This window comes from Sceloporus undulatus, chromosome 1 (assembly GCF_019175285.1).
Source record: "Sceloporus undulatus isolate JIND9_A2432 ecotype Alabama chromosome 1, SceUnd_v1.1, whole genome shotgun sequence".
NCBI classification, from domain to species: Eukaryota; Metazoa; Chordata; class Lepidosauria; order Squamata; family Phrynosomatidae; genus Sceloporus; species Sceloporus undulatus.
The window spans coordinates 197,496,883-197,519,887 of record NC_056522.1 but is presented as its reverse complement, the minus strand read 5'-3'; the positions used below and the strand labels follow the sequence as shown (position 1 = coordinate 197,519,887).

General features: G+C 39.4%; 1 protein-coding gene across 1 annotated transcript in view; it reads right to left on the bottom strand.

Moving 5' to 3' along the window:
- Positions 1 to 23,005, bottom strand: part of COL5A2 (collagen type V alpha 2 chain) — a 179,064-nt gene that overhangs the window by 18,984 nt on the left and 137,075 nt on the right. Inside the window, exons 19-34 of the mRNA XM_042458322.1 lie at positions 21,347 to 21,445; positions 21,197 to 21,250; positions 21,021 to 21,074; positions 17,941 to 17,994; positions 16,573 to 16,626; positions 13,392 to 13,436; positions 12,515 to 12,613; positions 9,668 to 9,775; positions 9,486 to 9,539; positions 7,778 to 7,831; positions 7,627 to 7,680; positions 6,000 to 6,053; positions 5,339 to 5,446; positions 5,197 to 5,250; positions 4,473 to 4,526; positions 2,785 to 2,946 (exon numbers count right to left, since the gene is read on the bottom strand). Coding sequence (XP_042314256.1) covers positions 2,785 to 2,946; positions 4,473 to 4,526; positions 5,197 to 5,250; positions 5,339 to 5,446; positions 6,000 to 6,053; positions 7,627 to 7,680; positions 7,778 to 7,831; positions 9,486 to 9,539; positions 9,668 to 9,775; positions 12,515 to 12,613; positions 13,392 to 13,436; positions 16,573 to 16,626; positions 17,941 to 17,994; positions 21,021 to 21,074; positions 21,197 to 21,250; positions 21,347 to 21,445 — 1,161 coding nt within the window. The remainder of the gene's footprint in view (positions 1 to 2,784; positions 2,947 to 4,472; positions 4,527 to 5,196; positions 5,251 to 5,338; positions 5,447 to 5,999; positions 6,054 to 7,626; positions 7,681 to 7,777; positions 7,832 to 9,485; positions 9,540 to 9,667; positions 9,776 to 12,514; positions 12,614 to 13,391; positions 13,437 to 16,572; positions 16,627 to 17,940; positions 17,995 to 21,020; positions 21,075 to 21,196; positions 21,251 to 21,346; positions 21,446 to 23,005) is intronic.

Sequence of the window (23,005 nt, the reverse complement as noted above, 5' to 3'; positions counted from 1 at the left end):
TTGCTTTGACAATACTTCCCAGAATTCCTCATCTCTAGCCATACTATCTGGGACCAATGGGATTTGAAATCTAAAATATCTGGAAGGCACAGCCGGGAAAGGTTGGCAAAAAAGATTTCTCTCTCTGTTATATATTGTATATACTCAACTATAAATTGACTTCATGTATAAATCGAGAGCAGGTTTTGGGGACAAAATTATGGATTTTGACATGACCCGTGGATAAATTGAGGGTAAAACATTTTAAAATGGATGAAGAAAGGGAAAACAATACCAAAAAAACTTCAAAAATTCCAACAGGCATACAGTATTTGTACTCATACTAAAGGCTGGACAGATGAGAGACTAGAGAGTGGGAGATCAGTGCTTCCAGGACAGATTACACTCTTGTCTTTCAACAGGAGATGGTTCCTTTTTAAAATAAGAGTTCAAGTACAGTACTTACATTGACCCATCTCAGTCATCTCATGTGTTTTGGGTCAGTTTTTTGACTAACATTTTTAGACTTATACATAAGTATATACAGTAATAACAATAAAATAGACCATACGTCTAAACATCTATCTTCACCATGACAATGAAGTGAAGATGCCTGAAACTTGGTGTGGATGCTAGGTGGAATGTGAAGGTTTGTTATCTCATTGTTTTATGAGGGTTTTTTTGGGCTATGTGGCCATGTTCTAGCAGAGTTTCTTCCTGATGTTTCACCAGCATCCGTGGCTGGCATCTTCACAGATGCTGGCGAAATGTCAGGAAGAAACTCTGCTAGAACATGGCCACATAGCCCAAAAAACCCACAAAAAACTATGGATGCCGGTCATGAAAGCCTTCGACTTCACACTGTTATCTCGCTGTTTGTTTGTTTGCTTGCTTGCTTGCTTGCTTTAAACTGTAGTATCGCAATGAGTCATGAGACAATACTAAGCCACTATGGAGCAGGCAACAATTTCCTTAGGAAAAAAATAGCTCCTCAGAAGTAATAGGTCTCTTCCAGAACTAAAGGCATACTCAACAGCAGCAAGCCTTGAGACTTGTGGTTAAAGGCAGGGTTAGACAAGGTCAAGCCACAAAAACCCTTGCCACTACTGGAACAACCTAGGCCCTACTCGTATGTAGCCTAGGTGTCTGGTAAACTATGCAGTTTCTATACTCCAAGCTTATATAGATCTATATGTGTATGTGTGAACATATGTGTGCATATGAAAGAGATTAAGAGAGAGCAAAAAAGAGAATTTGTTCTTGGTGTTTCCTCCCTTTTCTTCCTTGACTGGATCAAAGTTTTTTTGATCTGCCTGCCTTGGGAGACAGGTTTGCATGTGCATGTATGTGTATGTATGTGGGCTGGGGTGTGTAAGAAAGAATGGCTGTAGATTAAGTTCTCCTTTTAGTTAATTTATTTCATTCTACAATCTTTCCTATGTCCACTAACCCAGTTATAAACTCTAAATTGTACTTTCTCCTGAATTGACATGTATAGGATAACGCTTTTCATCAATTCTTAAAAAAGAAAGTAGCTTTATGTTAAAGGTCAGAAGCCTTCTGAACATTTTCAAGTATAACTGGGCCTGAGGTCCATTATTAAAAACAGAAGCGACTTCTTTTTTCAGATGAAAAGTACTCTGGAGACACCTTGTTAATCCTCTGCTATTACTGAATAGCATAACTACTAAAAACATTTAACATTTTAAAAGTACTTTTGAACATGCAAAGCACTTTTCTTACACTACTTCAGTTGTACTGATTGACTCTAGATATATGGTACAGGCTGCTACTGGTATTTTTCTCTTCCTCCTAACTTATTGTAAGATTATTTGACTTGGGGAAATGTCATTTGGCCACAAAAGAGAGAAGAAGAGGAAGAGGAAAAGAGAAAGAGAGAGAGGGGGGGGGTCTGTTGCTTGTTAGGATTCAGAAGCATAGCCATGTTACTCTGAAATATCAGTATGCAAAGGGATCTTGTAGGACCTTTGAGACTAAATGAGCGAAAGATGCTCTAACATAAGATTTCGTAAACTGAGTCTGTATCTATATCTGAGGAAGTAGGCCAAATCCATGAAAACTTTCACTCAGTTAGATCCCTTTGCACACTGTTGCCTGTTAGTTATGCAGAGTTAGGCTGAAGTGGATAAAGGAGTTTGGAAACCAGGTAAAACTAGTACATGTCAAATAAGTATGCAGGTCCAGAGAAAGACTAGCATGAGAGGGAAAAAGAATGAAATTGTGGGAAAGAAGACAGAAACCCCCAGGATGTGGGTTGAAATGATGTTTTTTAATTTGGGTCAGAGCCAGGTTCTTTTTCTAGCAAGTAATATTTGAAGAACACTCATCAAGACTTCTATCTAGTGCTTTCCAAAAACCTGCTAGGATTTTTTAAAAAATTAGGGGGAGGAAAACTGGGACATATCATTCATGAGGCCGAAAGTGCCTATAAATTCATGTAAGATAAGGGCTGATAGTATGTTACTTGAGATAATGGTGAAGCTGGAGAAGCAACAGGAAGAAAAAGGGTAATGGTGGTTGATAATGAAAAGGTCTGAGAGCAAAGTCAGGTGAGAAAAATAAAAACCATGGACAGAATGAAGAAGCTATCATAATGGTAAAACTGATGTATGTTTTGGGGCTGTTGAACCGAGGAAACTCTAGCACACTTTTTAAATGGATCCTGGAGTTAGTAAATGAAGCCAAATAAGGTATCTTTCAAACAAGTGAGAACTATTTTGAAAAGGAAGAAGTTTGTTGCCCCCGTTTCCAATCTCTCTCTCTCCCATAACCACCCAAAATTACAGGTTGTCCATCTTCTCCTGGGTCTCCTTTATCTCCTGGACTGCCAGCTGGGCCAGCTGGACCACGATCTCCTACTCGACCATGAGCGCCAGGATCTCCACGTAGGCCTGGGGGACCTTCTTTGCCTGGTTCACCAATAGGCCCAGCTGGACCAGGAGCTCCCTGGAAAGATATGAGCAGGTTAGAGGTGAACAGCGAGAACCAGTTAAAAATAGGCTGGCTGATTTTTTTCTGTTACATTTACAGCATGCATTTCTTCCACATAATTAAAAGTCATGTATGTAGACAATGTCCCATCCAAGCACTGTTCAGGCCCAGAACTGGTTAGCAAGGTTTATTTACACCTCACATCTACTGCTTCTTCGTGAAATAATCAATGTTTCTATATCATGATTACTGAGAGCTTAAAAATTTACAGTTACATTAGTATCAAAACCTTTGTCTTATCCAATAATATGGCAGAGATCATACACTTGCAACACATTATTATGAAAATAGAAAACTCATATGAAGCTGGGTTTTGTTGTACTTATTGCTGTTGTTGTAGTTGTTGTTTGTAAAATGTATAGCAGCTTTCAAAATTCTATATATGGACTGAATATGTAGTTCATTAAATATCTAGCTCAATATTTTCCACCTCCCACCCCCACCCCCCAATATTTTGAACTAGGTAATACAAGAAAACATATTCTCCAAAGAACAGATATTTATTTATTATTGCTGCTTCCAAATTAGAATTAACATATGGATGGTATAGCATGTTCTTCTCTCCCCTCAGACAGATGACTGAACAAGACACAGATATGGTAAACATCCCTCTGTGAGATTGTTCTTTTACAACTCATGATTTTAATAATTACAGAATCCCATTCAAATATAAGAAATACATTATATGGCCAAAGACAAGAAATACATTATGTGGTCTTTGTCTGCAGGCATGGTTATTTATGTATTTTCAAATTGTGTCCAAGAAATTAGGAGCAGCATATGCGGTATGTGACATCCCCCCCACACACACACACACTTTTATCACCACATCCTGGAAGGCCCTGGTTCTCAACCCTTTGTTCTCCACATGTTTTGGAGTTCAGTTACCAGAATTCCTGACCATTGCTGTCATGCTAGCCAAGCTGTTGGAGGCTTCTGGGAGCTGAAGTCCAAAACATCTGGAAGACCAAAGTTCATTAACCACTGCTATAAGGTATCTTAATTTGAGAGCTAATCCAGAGTGATCTACTCATCAGGAAGAAGAAACTGGGGGTTTTCTGTCTAAATTTTGTCAGCAATACTATGCTGTCACTTTACCCTAAAATAACAACAACAACAACAACAACAAATGATTTATTTATAGCCCGTCTAATGACAAGGAATCCAAGTGGGTTACAACAATAAAAATACATAGAGAAGACAATAAAATTAAAAATTAGTCCCTTCCCAACCCCCAGCATTTAAAAACAATAAAATACAATAGTGTTAAAATTAAGGGAAAAATTGGTGGACAGAGCAACGTAAATCACAGTATAGGGGGAGAGGAGCTAGCTTGGGAAGACCTGCCGGAAGAGATCTGTCTTACAGACTACTGATAGTAAGACAATTCAGTTTAGAATATGCTAGTATTAATTTAGAATTTATCTTTATTAATAATATTTTTATGTACTGTAATACATCTGGATTTTTGTCCAACTTACAGTAGGTCCTGGGGGTCCAACTCTACCAGCAGATCCAGGGAAACCTGTAGCACCCTAGAAAGAAATATGACATGCATAAAAACTGGCAAAAAATTAACTGAATCGGCAAAGAAATACCCCTCTATTTAATCATCATGAGTGAAATCCAACATTGCGTAAACAAGTCTAAACAAAAGATTTGGTTTTCTTCCCCTTTGCCCAGACCCTGCTCCCTGTCATGCCTTCTGAAAATCTTCTCCAGCAGATTTGAGATGTGAAGTGGGTGCAGCAGGGAAGGAGAATCACCATCCTCACTTCCTGTTCCTCAGATGGAAGCCGTTCTTGTTGACAGGAGAATGTGACTAGGTACAGTCAGCCCATCTTATATACGGATTTTTTATACATGGATTCAAGCATCCACGGTTTGAAAATGTTCAAAAAAAAGTATAAATTTCAAATATCAAACCTTGATTTTCCATTTTTTTATAAGGGACACCATTTTGCTATGTCATTATATTTAATGGGACTTGAGCATCCATGGATTTTGTTATACACGGGGGGTCTTGGAACCAAACCCCAGCGTATAACAAGGGTCCACTGTATGCCCCACCTTATGTGTGAAATACAAACTGACACTAAGCAAGCTGTAAACATTCTTATTATAATAAAGCTTCAACAATGGTTTCAGGTGAATAGCCTTAAAGCTTTAAGTGACCCTTAATTCGTAAACAGTTAATGTACTTACAGGGGGACCTTTGGTACCACGGCCGCCTTTTAGTCCAGGAACCCCAGAAGGACCCTGAATGGAAATGAGAAAATAAAAATAACATTCAGTTATTGGAATAGAGGGTGAACAGTGCTATCTTTCAAACATTGCTTTTACTTACTGGCGGGCCATGAGAACCTGAAAGACCTTGGGGTCCAGGGGATCCAGCATCTCCTTTTTGTCCAGGCTCCCCAGGTTCACCTTTCACACCAGGTTGACCATCAGGGCCCTGCAACCATTAACACAGAGAGAAGGCATATCAAGTTAAGAGACTTTCCATAGCTCACAGGTTTTCATTCAAAATGCGGACAATAAACCCTACAATTCACTAGACAGGAAAGTTCCACCATTGATTTCAGTCAACTGATGGGTTACACAGTGTATTGCAGCAGCATAGTCCATACAACGCTTGCAATCATCTTGCAACACAATTATGAATTAGTTTAGCTATTTCTGCATTCTTTCCCACTATTTGGATCCAGTTTCTTCATGTATTTACAAACTTTGATATCAATTTATGCCACATGCCAAAAATGGCATTATCTAGTCCCTGCTAAATAAAAGTGAATACTTAATATTAAAAAATGGATCCATATAAACCACTAAAATCCTGTTATCAGCAATAAAACTCCAAGCCCTTGCATATACCACTGATACAAGAACTATTTTTAAAATTCCCACTACATTACTCCTTTCTAAATAATCCCTCAAAACAGTTTGATATCTTACTGTATGAAAGAGAATGTGAATGTAAATTACAAACAGTGATTAAAATAACATACCGGAGGACCAGCAAAACCAACTGGGCCCGTTGGACCATTTTCACCACGAGAGCCCTAAGTGGGGGGGAGGGGAAAAAAGTTTTAAACCAATATTTAGAATTTGTTTGAAAGGATGCATAATGCTCAAGTGACATAAGATGAACATGAATGAAACAAATACTGTTCTGTTAGAAAATAAAGTTGATCATATTCTCTAATTACCTGAGTTACATTTCTTTATTTGGAAATACTAACAGTAAAGATACATCCACACCCCACTCCTACCTATAGGAAGGGGGACACACAGGAAGAACACTTCCCCTTTGCCTCCTTTTCTCGGGACAATACTATAAGCAGATTTTAAACTGTGATTTCACTGGGAAAGAAGGGGCTTTGGCAATACACATCACACAACATCTCAGATCTGTAGCTGCCCTGTCCCTGACCCATCCCTTTTCCTTTACAGAGGACACCCAGGAATGACTTCCCAATTGCACTTGTCCCCAGGTGAAAAATTTTGCTCCTGGGGCAGTCACATAATTGCCCAACATGTGGTGTCACTATCCCATCTTTCTCTTGTCCTGCCTCCCCCTCATTATTCTGAAGCACCTTGATTAGCCTTCATTTATTTTTTTCTGTTTATTTCCTTCCTTTCTTTTTTACTTTTAAATTAAATCATGACAGCAAAACTCCAGACAAAAATAAAAAAATCCTAAAGGTTTGTTGAGTAGCACAAAAGGCATGGAGGCGGGTTAAGGAAGAGGTCGGAAAGAAAGCCTGATGGATAGGGAGCCCCAGTCGCATGATTGAGAGCAATGCAGTGATGGATGTCTAGAAAGTGGTATGGTCCCATTTTATGATTGCGTGGCAGCTGTGAGAATGGGGCTTGTGCAGAAGAGTCCTCAGTGTGGGGAGGGGGAACAAAACAAAGCTCTTGACTTCTCTGAAGATGCCAGCCACAGATGCTGGCGAAATGTCAGGAATAAACTCTTCTAGAACATGGCCACATAGCCCAAAAAACCCACAAAAAACTATGGATGCTGGCCATGAAAGCCTTCAACTTTACAAAGCTCTTGACGGTTTGACTCTTCCAGGAGCTCCTGGAAGTTCCATTTGAGAGCACTCAATTTCTTGCATCTTAGCATTATCAGCATTGTACAACATTTGGGGTGTCATTATTGGGCATGGATAATATAATGGATTCAGTCAATGTGTCTCATTCAAACTTTAATTTTGAACTACTGGCTAGATCATCAAAAGTTAGCCAGGTTAACCAGCTATATGGGGAATCTGAGCATTCCCAAGCACAAATGATATGTTTACATATTTAAAATCACATCAGAGTACAGAGTTTAATAACTAATTAATGACTGATAATCAAGCTGTTTGAATATATAGAGCCTCGATACAGCAAACAGTCTTGACTGTTTTAAAATGGGTGAAAGATAAGCTCTTTGCTGGATATACAGAAGTAATATTGATCTAGTTACCCCACTTATATGAGATTTTTTAAAATATAAAATTTGTAGCATTTTGCAAAATTCAAGTAGGCAGCTATAAAAAAAGAGAAAAAACAGGAAAGTGAGGTGGGGGAGTTAAAATATGATGTATAAGAAAAAAAATACTAATGATGGAGTGATATACTTACAGGATTTCCACGAGAGCCTGGAGGGCCAACTAAACCTCGGGGCCCAGGTTCTCCCTTCAAAGAAAAGTTGCAATATGTTATCATACAGACAAAAAAATGAATAGGATATCCCTTTCCCAAAGCAGACATGGTTACAAAAACTCTTTTTTACCTTTTCACCAGCAGGACCTGAGGGGCCACCTGGGCCTAATGGACCTGGAAGACCCTATTAAACAACAATACATTCCAGTAAGAGATGTCAGTGATCAGAGTAGCATCTTTAAACAGTTATTTATAAGAGTGATAGTTTTTGCCTAATTCTCATCCCTCTTTAACTTTGGATGTCCTTTCTTCACTGATCACACAACATACAAAGTAGGTAATTCCAACCAACTGTTTTTAACAATTTTAAGCAAGCCTAAATCCATAGGTTAGACCAGAACAGAGGAAAGCACCCTGATGAATCATTCTGGATTACAGGGATGAACACTTTTGCACATTTAACTTCTAAAATAATAAAGACCATAACACAAAAAGGCAGGAAATGAAAACAGCTTTTCTTTGCATTTTGAATACCCCACCAATCCCATCAAGTCACCTCCAGACAAAAAACCCTTAATATGAAATTATGTGGGTACTAATCTATAATGGCATCTAACTAAAATTAAGATTATTGTTTCAGACAAGGAATCTTTAGCCTTCCTACTTTTCCCTTTTGAACCATAATTAACTTAGAGAGTCAAAGGTATTTATTGTCATGTAGGAAGTCTATAAAGGCTTTTTGTCCAGCTAAAACCATTATCATGGGAATGTTCAGTGAGATTGCTGGGAGAAGTAAACTTGTTGTGATAAGCAAAGTTATCACAAGTAAAATGTTCATTATATTTAGTTACTATAAGGATAATTCGTTGTTGTTAGCTGACTTCAATTTGATCTCAAATCATGTGACCCGGTGAATGAGACGTCTCCAAGACTGCCTGTACTTCCCTACTCAGGTCCTGGAGGCTCAGGCCCATGGTCTCCCTGATTGCATTTGTCCGTCTGGCACACGGTCTCCCCCTCTTTCTACTGCCTTCTACCTTCCCTGACATTATTGTCTTTTCTAATGACCTGTGCCTTCTCATTATGTGGCCAAAGTATGACAGCTAAAATTTAGTCATCTTGGCTTCCAGGGAGAGTCCAGGCTTGATTTGTTTAAGAACCCATTTGTTTGTCTTTTTAGATGTCCATAATATCTTCAGCACTCTTCCCCAGCACAACATCACAAATTAATTAATTTTCTTCCTATCTGCTTTCCTCACTGTCCATCTCTTTCATCCATACATGGTAAGAGGGAATACAAAGGCTTGGACAATTCTAACCTTAGTGTTCAGCTATATAGCTTTATACTTTATGATTTTGTCTAGTTATTTCATAGCTGCCCTTCCCATTCCAAATCTTCTGTTTTCTTGACTGCAGTCTACTTTCTGATCAATGTTTGATCCAAATTATGGGGAATCTTTATTTCAATTTCCTTGTTATCTAAGCTGAAATTATGTAAATCCTTTGTGGTCATTATTTTGTTTTGTTTATGTTTAGCATTAGGCCTGCCTTTGCACTTTCTTCTTTGACTTTCTTTAGTGATCCTTCAAAGTCTGTGATGTTGTCTGCTAGTAGTATAGTGTATATAGTAGTATGTATAGAGAGCTTTAGATAACTAGAAATATGTTGTAAAATGTGGCTTCGACATCATGTAATTTCAGTGACTGGTCTGTAGTTGACTGATATTTGATTTTATATTTTATATTTGTACTATGCTTGTTTCTCCATCATAAAACACATTTTGAAATTCAATTTTACTTTTATTATTAGAATAAAACAGAAGCAGTAATTTGACTCACCCTTGCACCATCATTGCCAGCTGTACCTTCACTTCCTTTTTCTCCTATACTACCCTGAGAAAAGCATAACAAAATTTAAAATATTATTTACAAAGGGCAATAAACAGATATGGGTTGTGAAGTGACAACCATTTCCCACTTCCGACTTGAGGGAGGAATGGTGGGAAAGATACAAGACTTACCCTATCCCCTTTGGGACCAGGGGTTCCAGCAATGCCTCTTTCTCCAGGCATTCCCTGAAGACCTGGAGGTCCTTGATCCCCTGGAGTTCCAGAGGGGCCTGGATTTCCCTGTAATTAAAAAAAAAGTGGGGAGGGGAAGATTTTTTCCCCATCATATATAAAAGAGAAGTTAAAAAGACTTTGAGCATCTGGAACAATTTGGTAGAAGCGGAGGGAACAACTGTGACGCTGCTTTGTAACATTCTTACTGTGGATGTCCAAGACAGATTTAATCAATGGCCATGGAATGATTCTGGAATATACTCATGCATTTCTCCAAAAACTAGATTGACTTTAGGCATCCCAACTTATAACCCAGCAAGAACAATGCAGACCAGCAGATATCAAATGGTGACTAACTAAGAGTTAAAAAATATCCCTGCCTGACTGCCTTTTGATACTACATAAAGAGAAGGCTACAGTATGTGGCTGGTGAGCAATGTTTGAATGAATGAATTACAAGCTGTGCAAAGCTGTTCTCCTCAAATACCTCCTACCATGATGCCATCCATTTATCAAATTAAAACAAGCTTTGGTTTATATTCAGGAAGTGAAGGAAACCAATTGTTCTAAATTATGACTGATGAATAGATTTCTTTAGCACAAGTGAGTGACCCCAGAACATAAACATGATGCATTGTGTGCAACAATCTTACCAGTAAGATTTTACTTTTTCAGGTAATGAGGTCATAACATTTTGATATTTTTTGTAATACAATAGAACAAAGAATAATGACTGGCATTCCGTACTGCAGTTAAGGATTTGTAAGCTAGAGTGGGAACATCACCCTGTATCCCAGTTGCTACCTGAACAGACCTCGATCTCTTGGGGTGGCTGCTGCCTGGTAAAGTAGGCTTGGGAGTGTTGGGCCAGGAGACATTACTTAGTTTTGCATTTGTAACTAAGATGATATAGAAAATGGGACACTATTCTTAATTTTCTGTGTGACTTTTAAACACCTACTTGGAAACATTATTTGGGAGGTTGTTTGGGGAATTTAGAACCATATCTCCATAATATTTTAAGCTTTGTAAGCTGCCTTGAATTCCAGACTGGGAGAAAGGTGGAAAATCAACCACAACAACATTATTTCAAGAGTATTTTTGTGGAGGCGGTGGTGGTGACAATTAAAACATATATCTCAGTCTTATAATAAAGAGAAATTAATTATTACCTATGTTGCCAATGTTTTATTGTGAATGAGAATTATGACAGCATTAATGGGCTCTAGTTGCTTTGGAGCTTTTTATTCTGGTTGCAGTCTTTAGTCCAGACATATCCCTAGTAGTAACGGATGGAGTGCTGTATTTCTGAATTCTATTATGTTTTGCATGAATTTACCATTTACAGTTTCATTCTGTCCTGCTTCCTAATTACCTCATTTTTTAAAAAATGCATTAAAAGTCACATAATTTATGAATGACTTCTTTCCAAAAAGCACTTTTTGTGTGCATTTTGTCCTAGAATAGGATAATATTTTACATTTATAAAGTACATTAACCTGTTCTTATGCTTTCAAGGTATTTGTCTTGATTTTAACATTATGGCTATTATTCTTGTTACATTAAAGTTACTATTACAGTACTGAGTACTTTTTCTTACAGAAAAGCAGAATATAATGAACAATTTTGGTCCATTTTTATGGGCATTCTTTGAGCTGAGAATTCTATTACAAAATCTGGAGAAATGCAGAAATAGAGAACTCTGTTCTGATTAGGGATGTGAACATTTCTATGTCCATTTTGCTGAGTTTTTAAATCTCAATTGTGGTTTTTCCTCCTCTTACTTTGTATTGGGTTGTGAGACTTCTTGTTTCTTTCCCCACTGAAATTTATTTATTTCTAATTTATTTTTTTTTATTTCTAATTTATGCAGTTTTAAAACAAGGTTTTTGATTTGTGCGATCACACAATTATTTACACTATTTACCTAACTGAATGCAACTCTTCCCCACTGACTAAAGCAAATTTTCAATTTTTTTTTTTTCAGTTATGTGCATTTCAGCAAAAAGCCAGCTTTTCTGCCACAGCCATGGCTTTGTGGTGCCCCTGCAGCGTGCACCATATAAATGCTGTGCTGCCAAAGTGCCACTAAACTGCCCACCATGTGGTCAGGTGGGTGGCCTCACGGCGACTTCCTCCTGGCTTGGAGGCATGCGTCATCTAAAGGACACAACCACAAGCCACCAAGAAGCTGCTGCAAAGAGGTCATTTGTTTCACCCCCCAAAGTCTCCTTACTATTTTCTGCTTTTCAATGTGCTCTCAGTACTCTCTTTATAAGTAATTAAGAATTAGTCAGGTTGACCAAACAGGGAGACTAGTTTGGCTAAAAAAAAATGGTGTAAATAGTAATAATAAAAAGGTACGCATGATGAATGGACAATTTTTTTAAATGAAAGCTACTAACATTTGTAGACTTGCATGCAAACCTGCTCTACTCTTCCTGACAGCAAAAACTGTGGACAGGCAGGCAATACCCCAAACTTCCCACTTTTGTAGCAAAATGTAAAAGAAGCAAGAACAGAACAGCAATATGAATGGAATCAGTCCTAAATCAACTTTAGTAGACCCTTAATATTTCATTTCTATCCTGGACTTAATTATTCACTTGCTTAAATTTGACAAGATTGGCTCTTGGCTCCTATTTTACTAAAAAGCATAAGAAACTGGTTTCTCCATTCTATTTGTCTACTTGACTCTTTTTGACTAGTGGGTTATAGATTATTTAACATCCTATAAGATAAACTGCATATATAATTATGCTTACTCTACATCCCTCCCCCGCTTTCAGAGTATATATTATTTACCTTTGCACCATCAGGCCCTTGACCTCCAGCCATACCCTTTTCTCCCTGAATACCAGATGCTCCAGGATTTCCTCGCTCACCTGGATTGCCACGTTCACCCTGGAAGGAGAAAGACAAGAGATGATCCAGATACTGTGAATGAACTGCCTGACATGTTTGTGATTAATACAGAATACCAAGGAGACCAGTGGTTCCTCATCGAATAGAAACCAGTTTAAATATTACTGTACTTTGTTATTATTGTTGAACAGATACTAGTCCGTGTCTTTATTTTCCTTTCCCAATACTTACCTATATATTAAAGAACACTGCTGTTTCAATACACACTGAGTATTTTGTAGGCAATTTACCTATTCCACACAAGGGGTAAATAAAAAAAAAGGCACCTCACAATTGAGTTGCTGCAGTGATATTGATAACTAAAAGTTTCAAATCAAGGTTGAACTGTCTGTGACCGTTTTTTGCACTTTAATCTTTAAAGACAAACAGATCTAGTGATAGCCAATACCACCTTGGTAACTACATCTATATTCCTCCAAGGAGGAAGAATGATGTACAAATGTGGCAAGAACATAAACATTATAGACAAATAAGCAGAGACAAGTAGAAATGAAAAATCCACAATTCAAAAGATTTGTAATTAATAGTTTGATGAAGCTAGTGTTTAGATGAGCCAATCATGATGTATAGAAAAAGAAGAAAAAAATTAGATAAAACCACTCTTCATGATGGGCTTCAAATTCTGATGTATGAAACTTGACAATCTAGAGTTTCTGTAATATACATTTCAGTTTATGTGGTTGTTTCTGCTTCAGTTTTAGTTAGAAAAAATCTGGAAATATGCAATGACATGCATACATTAAAGGACAAAACTTACCCTTGGACCTAAAGGACCTGGTGCTCCACCATCACCCGGAACACCCTGTGGACAGAAGATGAGGAAGAAACTCATTAGTAACTATTCCACATTCCACATACAGAAAAGTGAAGGAAGATCTCTCTTTATGCTAATATTTATTAGCATGACTATAAATACATGGTTTCGAAGGGATATTATCTATGGTGAATTAAAAAAATAAATAGCCCAGAAAAGGAGGAGGGAAGTTGATCTTGCTCAGATCTTGCTTCTTTGTTGTTGCTGTTGTTGCGTGTCTTTACATCTTTCTGACTTATGAAGACCCTATTATGGGGTTTTCTTGGCAGGATTTGTTCAGAGGGAGTTTGTTTTTGTCTTTTTCTGGGGCTGAGAGTATGTCACATGCCCATGGTCACCAATGGGTTTTCATGGGAGAATGGGGATTCAAACCCTGGCTCAATAGTCAGAGTCTAGTGCTCAAACACTACACCACACTGGCTCACTTCCTTTAAAACTACGACAGGAAATGTGAGGCCCTTCAGATGCTTCAGACAGCAGCTCCCATCACCCCCCACCATTGATTGTGCTGTCTAAAACTGATGGGGTCTTCAGTGAAAAGCATCTGGATAGCCATACAAACCCCAAATGTAATTTAAATTTTATACTGACAGCATAGGTTTTCCTGAGGGTTCACCTTCACAGTGCTCTCTGTTGTTTAAAGGCTAACAAGCACAAGAAACAGGGTAACTTGCTGATACGCCAGCTGCGCCCTTTCCTGGAAGTAAAGGACCTAGAAACTGTTGTACATTCACTGGTAACTTCACAACTTGATTTCTGTAATGTGCTCTACCTGGGGTTACCCTTGTGCCTAGTCCGGAAACTTCAACTAGTGCAAAATATGATAGCCAGGCTGGTCTCTGGAAAAACTAGGAGTAACCGAATAACACCCATCCTAAAATCTCTTCACTGGCTGCTGATTAGTTTCTAGGCACAGTACAAGGTGTTGGTTATTACCTTTAAAGCCCTACATGGCTTGGGTCCAACCCATTTGAGGGATCGCCTGCTCCCATATAATCTGCACCGCACCCTCAGGTCCTCCGGAAGGAATCTATTGCAGCCTTTAAAAACCACACTAACTGCTACTGCCCAGAGGGCCTTCTCTGCAATTGCTCCCAAACTATGGAATGGCCTGCCAGACGAGATCCGTCAAATTGCCAACTTAGACAGCTTTAAAAAAGCTGTCAAGACAGATCTCTCCCAGCAGGCCTTTCCCGAATAAAAGTGCCCAGCCACAAAATGACTGCCCGCCACATCATGTATTAGCCCACCACTCTGTCCTCGTTGTATTTTTTTATTGTGTTTTTAATAGATATTTCAATTGTAGCATGTTTAATCCTGTTTTAAGGGGGGGAATTTGGGACAGAATTTTGCAGATGTGGATTTTAATGTGTTGTGAGCCGCTTTGATTGTCTTGTCACTGAAAAGTGGGATACAAATAAAAGTTTTATTTATTTATTTATTTATTTAACTTCATAAGTTCTTCAGAAACAGTTGTCATCTGACAAGGACTATGACTGACCCTTATTGTCTTGTTGTCTTTGGTCCAAAACACGCTGTAGAAATAATCCCATCTAAGACTGCTTTAACTGCCCTTGCTCAATGTTAGGAATTTCCGGGAAATGTAGTTTTGTGAGATTTTTAGCCTTCTCTGTCAGAGAGTTCTGGTGCTACAAAAAAGTACAATTCTCAAGATTCCCTCGCACTGAGCCAGGGCAGTTAAAGCAGTCTCAATTATTTCTGCAATGTTTGTTGGACCTAAAAATATGAAAGCTGCACTATAAATATTATACAAAGCTTTAAAAATAACAACTCTACTATACACAATTTTCCTTTTTTACAAAATTGCTATTTAATTCAGTACAAAGCCTGTTACAATGTATGTTACATTCATGGATTGGGAGATGGATACATTATGAGACATTGTGTTATGTGATTTTTTTCTTCCCGCCAGATTGAGTCTTCCTGTCTTGAGCAACAGAAAGTCAGATTCTTAGGTATGACGGAAAGTGAGTCAATGATTCAGAGACTGTGCAAAGACCACCCTTAAAGGAGCCGGATCGGGGCCACAGCAACTGCACGCTGCGGCCCCAATCTGGCCTTTGCAGGGCACAAAAAGGAGCCGCAAAAAGCTTTTTTGCGCATGATAGCTTCAGTGCAGTGGATTTAAGGCATTCCTTTGGCATGTAAATTCAGAGGCAGAGGAGCGCTGTGACATCACACACCATGTGGAGCCATGCCCCAACTCTGCCCCCAGGCCAGCCTTAATGGCCAGACTGCACTGCCCCTCAGGTGAACCAGACGAATCTTTTTAAGAAAGAAGGAATGGAGCCAGGAATAATGTACACATGGTTCCATTCTCTAAACAAAATCAAAAACAAAAAAAACCTCAGATTTATTTTGGGCGGGAGCAGGATAGCATCTGAGAAAAAAGCTGAAAGTAAATGCTAAAACCCATTGATATGTTCATAAATGCATCATCTTAGCTTCCCAGAAACAATGAATTAACAAATAATGGGCAGTGTCCAAAGGAATCTTGTTGCACTTTTGTGACTAACTGTGCACGGTTTGTCTCAAAGGAGCTACAAGTTTTCTTTGTATACAGATGTTCCAGATTGACATGGGTATTTCTCTGAATTCTTCCCCAATTAGCAGTGTAGTCACATCCAAATAAATTTCAGGTGAGTATGGAGACATTCTAACCCTCCTGCCAAAAATATTTTTCTGCCTGATGCAAAGAACTTGATTGTGCCCTCTCCCATTTTTCTATGTAGAAAAGGCAGTGGGACTGACAGTTGAAAGCTTCTTAATGATTTGCAATAAGAAAGCATCTTCTACCACATCCTAGAGGAGGATGCTAGTTTAGGGAATGTAGGACACAAAATGATCAAAATTATTCCTCCCTCCAACACATTAATGCTGCTCCCAGTATTCATTGCTTCAGGCAACCATCTTATTCCACTCAATGGTGGAACCATCCCTAGTCATCCCACTACATTATAGATTGGCTCAGAGGCCCAGCTCTTTCTGGGAAAAGTCACTGTGGAGGCATGAGCCATGTTAAAAATGGATGGCACTACAAGAAAACAGGTTGAACCTCATCAAATGCATAATACCTGTAAATGCCACATTATAATGTTATTACCTGATCACCTGGCTTTCCTCCCTCCCCTGGAGGTCCTGGAGGACCAGGTAAGCCCTGCAGAAGAAAAATAAACAGAATGGTCAGTATACATGTAAGAGAACATTCTGAAAGTATTATGTCCCTAGTATTTTATCCTGAGCTGCCTAAATAATATGGAGGCACCAGACCCATTTGATCCTGGAAGCTAAGCTGCTCAAAGTTGGTTAGTAGTTGCAAGGTAAGAGTGCCAAGGAATACCAGGTGTTATTATGCTGAATAGGGATACTTCATACCTAACAGGAACTCAGGTATTTGCATTCAGTGTTGGTGATAGAGGAACCCCATTACATGGTAAGTTGTAGAACCTACTGGCTCTTCATTTTGGCTAAGTACCACATCCAGGAAAGGATATAAAAGCTGAAATGTTTATTATAGGGCTGTGTATTTTAATCAGTTTAATATTTTTTAATGTCCAAGGGATTAATCTGAGAGAATCAGCTGGACTGTGTTTTAATCAATTTTACTTTGACTTAACAGTACTTGTTTAGATTGATTTGATTCTGGTATGTAACTATGAGAAATAAAAAGGAAGCAATTTCTTTTAGCAATTTTTAAATTGATTGAAAGCCCTGTGTAAAATCCTGCATGGCTCAAGACCACTTCCTTTCATGTATCCCACTGTAGTATCTATGATGCATCAGGACTCTTTCAAGGCAGTAACAGTCACTTGCGGCTCAATAGACCACCCCTAAAGGGCGATCGGACATGGCCCCTTTCCTAGCCAGATTGGGGGCATGGCAACTGCACGCCACAGTCCCGACTGGCATTTTGAAGGCACAAAAAGGAGCCGCAAAAATGCAGCTCCTTTTTGCACCCTTGAAAGAGCGTCATAGCCACTATACCACACTCCTTTGGCACCACGCTGTATGGACGCAGCGTCAGATGAGCACCATGATGTCGCATGCCGTCTGGAGTGGCAAATGGCATCAAGGCACCCTGGGGGCAGAGTCTGGCATGTGTCGTGAGGACGCTATGCCCTGACTCCTCCCCCATGGTGGCCTTAATGGTTGGTGTGTACAGGGCCTTAGTAATGATACATGAGACAAAAATACTTTCTCCCTCATGGGTGTCAGCATGAGAGTTTTCACACATTTTTAAAGACTTTTCACATTTGGAGACTTTTCGGTGAAAATTTAATTTAATTTGTGCCCATTGACATAGAAGTCACCAACTAACACTGCCTGGAAGTGATTGGGATTGAGCAGGACCAGGCTGTTGATGTACACATTTTTCTTATTTTAATGGATAGTTTATTTTATTGCATAGTCAATGCAGTATTCCCTTAGGATATGATTGGTTAAACCAAATACAAATTTGAAACATACTCACCTGAAAGCCTGTAGGACCTGGGGGACCTTGTTCTCCTCTTTCTCCTGCTGGCCCCTAAGAAACAAAACAGTTATTATGTACTAAAGCATCATGCCCAGTTGCATCTTCATATTCTTTCCCAGACTCAGCAAATAACAGGGGATGGGTATTTCTCTGAGCTGCTTTTACTGCAGCTTATAAGAAATGTTGCCAGTGGCACAAACAGCAAAAAGAGTTTCATATTAGCCATTAATTTGCCCCAGTTGGTACTTCTATTTCTCTTTCATTCTATCACTTATGAATTCAATCATTCTCTACTGTTAAAAGAAAAGCAGAGAACCATTTCTTTAAAATATATCCTTTCTGCCAAATACATTGTTGATGTGTCAGGAATTAACAGTGATAATAAATTGAGACATCTGGACACTGCAGCAAGGCCTTCTTCTCCTTAGCAGAAATGAAAAACAAGCGCATCTCTTTGATGGTATTTCAAGAAAGGTGGAGGGGGGGAGACTTTCCATTTAAATATTTTTACAGTGCAATTCTATAGATGTCTACTCAAAAGCAATGGGTTCCAATGGGCCTTACTGAGTTCAGTGGGCCTTATTCTCAGGTAAATGGGTAATATAGGATTCCAGTCAATTGATGAAGATAAACATCTTTGTTTTAGGGATGAAGGTTCTTTATTCTCCAAATCATTTTAGGCTGCTGGTTTCATTTGATTTTGTGGCCTGTGATGCTTTACTTCTTTGCCACTGCTTTTATATTGGAGTATGTTCTGCTGTTCCTAGTCATTGTCTTAATATTAATAATAATAATAATAATAATAATAATAATAATAATAATATTTATTTATATACCGCTATTCCATAGATCATAGCGGTTTACAGCATAATAAAAACAGTTTAAAAACACGATATACAATAAAATAGCAATATAAAACCAACAGTACAATTACAAGGCTGACAGGATGGAAAAAACGTCACATTCAGGGGGAGAAAAATAACACCAACGTTCATGGGGGGAATGCCTGACGAAAAAGGTAAGTCTTCAAGTTTTTCTTGAAAACATCAAGGGAAGTGGACATGCGGAGCTCATTAGGGAGTGCGTTCCAGAGTCTCGGGGCTGAGACAGAATAAGGCCTCCTCGTGACAGCGTAGCGGACATCTGGAACCATCAACAGATGTCTTTCTCCTGATCTAAGAGTGCGGGGCGGACTATATGGAGAGAGGCGGTCCTCCAAGTACCCTGGGCCCAAGCCATATAGGGCTTTATAGGTGATAACCAACACCTTGTATTCGGCCCGGAAGCGAATAGGCAGCCAATGAAGATCTTTCAGAACAGGTGTTATATGGCTGGCCCTGGAACAACCAGTGACCAGCCTTGCTGCCATATTCTGCACTAACTGAAGCTTCCGAGATTGGTACAAGGGTTGCCCCATGTAAAGTGCATTACAGAAATCTAGTCGAGAGGTTACCAGAGCATGTACAACGGTTTCAAGGTCCCCCCGGTCCAAGAAGGGTCGCAGTTGGCATATCAGCCGAAGCTGATAACAGGTGCTCCTAACCATCGCATCCACCTGAGATGTAAGGTGGAGCGACGAGTCAAGAAGCACCCCCAAACTGCGAACCGAGTCCTTCACAGGGAGCGTGACCCCATTCAGGACAGGTGGAAAAACTTTCTTACCTGGACCAGGAGAACCTATCACCAGTACTTCCGTTTTCTCTGGATTCACACTGAGTCTGTTTTCCCTCATCCAACCCATTACCGACTTCAAGCAGGCATCAAGAGGAGAGATGCCATCCTTAGTTACTGCATCAGTCGGAGACATAGAGAAGACTATTTGGGTGTCATCAGCGTACTGATAACACCGCGCCCCATGTCTCCGGATGATCTCTCCCAGCGGCTTCATGTAAATGTTAAATAGCATAGGGGACAAAATCGCTCCCTGAGGGACCCCAGATGTAAGGGCCCTCTTGTCGGAACGACAGTCCCCCAGCTCCACCATCTGGAATCTGCCCGAGAGGAAGGAACGGAACCACTGCAAAGCAGAGCCCCCGATACCTAACTCTCTCAGGCGATCCAGAAGGATACCATGGTCGATGGTATCGAAGGCCGCTGAGATGTCCAAAAGCACTAACAGGGACACGCTTCCCCTGTCCATGCCCAGACGGAGATCATCAACTAAGGCGACCATGGCAGTCTCAACTCCATAGCCTGCTCGGAAGCCGGTTTGAAATGGGTCGAGATAATCCGTTTCATCCAGGAGTTCCTGAAGCTGAAAGGCAACTGCCCTCTCGATCACCTTCCCTAAAAATGGCAGCAGCGAGACAGGCCGATAATTATTCCGAATTAGGGGGTCAAGGGAGGGCTTTTTTAATAGAGGTTTTACTATGGCCGTCTTTAATGCAGATAGAAATTGACCATCCCTGAAAGATGTATTGATAATTCGGTGTAACATACTAGTCACAACCGTCCTGAAGGGAGGAGGGGTCTTAATAATACGGCTTGGGTCCAGGCTATCTGAAGGACCATATATTCCTGTAGGAGCCCCCAAGAATATTGAGGTCATCGAGAGAGGCTCTTTTCTCTATCCCACCACCATCTCAGGCACATTTGGCGGGAACAAGAGGAAGGGCCTTTTCAGTGGCTGCTCCCAAGCTTTAGAATTTCCTCCCTAGAGATGCGGATGGCATCATCCTTACTATCCTTCCGACGCCAGGTAAAGACATTCCTGTGTAGGCAGGCCTATTAAGAAGAGAAGGACTGGGTTTTTAATGCTGGGCTACCCAACTTTTAATGGTTTATATTTTAATATATTATATTTTAATTTATAACTGGTTTAATCCTTACAATTGTTTAATTGTTTTTTTAAATTTTTATATTTATGTATTTTAATATTTTGTATTATTTTTAAATTGTATTGTTTTATTTTTGTTCACCGCCTTGAATCCCTATATTGGGAGAAAGGTGGGATGTAAGAAAATCATCATCATCATCTCATATTTTATATATTTAAAATACTGTACATAGCTCAAAGAACTCTGGGTTGTGGGTGATTTAAAATAATAATAAATAAATATTTTTGCATGAATACTCACAGGGGGACCAACTGGACCAGAAGGGCCAACTTCACCGTCTTTACCAGGAGCACCCTAAAATGTCACAATAAAAAGCAAATGGATTGGTAAACACAGGAGTATATGCACACAAGTGAGGAAATACCGTGGTCCTTGGACTAAATAAAATAATAATAATATAGTAGAAGAATACTTACTCTCTGCCCTGGGACACCAGCATTGCCAGCTTCACCAGCTTTTCCTGGATCCCCCTAATTTACCAGAAAAAGTACATTATTAATCATTCATTACTATTATTATTAATCACAATGTAATCAGCTTGACAAATAAGATTAAATTATGCTTACACTACTGCCTTTTGGTCCAGGGAGACCCATGCTACCTGGCTGACCTCTAATTCCTATTGGTCCTGCTGGACCTGGTCGACCATCTTCTCCAGGAGCACCCTGTGACAAAACATCAAGTGTTTAGAGCTAACAATTACAAACATTTGGTCTAATTTGACTTTTCTCCAGTAATCAAGCATGTCTAATTTGATTTCAGAACCATTGCACAAATCAATGGGCAGAGACTAAAGGTGAAGTGATTGATCCACAGTATTTATTTTATTAGATTTATGTTCAACATTTATATACTGCCCACTCAACCAAAATCTTGGGGTGGTGTACCGAATTTACTGAATCTGAATTTAGTGACTTATTCAATACACACCATGCAGCTGACCAGGATTAGATTAGTTAGATTTTTTTTAATCTATTCATAACATTGTATAGCCCACAGTTATAAACATTACTGGGATGACATCCTCAGCTATCCCTATCTATGTTGAGTTGCAAGAGAACTGGAGCCATGGCTTGAAGGTTTTCAAACGCCAGGACTTTCTGGATAGCAAGGACAGTGCCTTTCTTTGCCACTTCCCTCTGCCTTTCCTTCACTCTCTTGTACTTATCTGCAATCCTCAGAGCAGCTGAAGTAACCTGGATTTTTCTGCCAACAGTATACTGTTGTGGCTTATCCCTGTTGTATTGCAAATACTGTATTTTGATTTTGGCTTTATCTTGAAGGAACAGTTTAGACATTAGCTTGACAAAAGACATGTTCCTAGTAGAGATGAAACTTACTAGAACTCATTCATTGACTCTGAAATAAAATGTTTCACCATGGTGGAGGGAAAATTACATTTTTGTCCCTCTCCTGGAAGGCTGTTGTGATGAACACTTGCAGTTAAGAATTATTACTATACCATTGCTGAGCAACTTCCAGTTCTCCATTGCAGTCTTTTGCTTCAGAAGATGTTAGACACTGTATCATTTCTTTTTCTTTACTAGATTTGAATCTGATTTTGTTCTGAAAATATTTTGTAACTTGTTTTTGTAAATACATTCATTCATACATGGAACAGTCTCTACAATATTTGTTAGTTTAAAATGGATTACATAAAAATTCTGGGTTTTGGACTGTAGCGATCACCAATGCATGATGTCTGTTCAAGTGAGTTCTTCTTCTTACATTTGAACTAAGAGCTTACAGAAGTCATTTTTGTGGACAGCAATCCAGAATTTCTGTGCCAGGATGGATGGTGGGAGGAGAGGAACTAAATTAAAGGTCCAAAACAGACAGGCCAAATAAAATGGCTTCCGGACACTTTTGGGGCATGGCCATTCCGAGGCCATACCAATGGGGGGGAAAGCCGTAACAAAATGGAGTGGATTAATCCATTCCTGCCGACAGTCCATTTGGGACTGTCGTGGTGGCCTGCTTTGGAAGCGGGCCATAAAGTCATTGCAGTCTCAGTGCAATTGGGGCTGGTGCAGCCAGAGGCCACTCTTTCTGGGCCATCTACTTCATGCCAAAGAGTTCAAAATTAGACCATCATTTAGTCTGCAACAGTGACTGGCCAATTGCTTTGACAGCATGAAAACAAGAGCTGTTGCTTGTTGCTGGACATGGTTGTATTGTGGTTCCATTTTTACTTGTCGTGGTTAAAAATCAGTGATAGGTCCAAG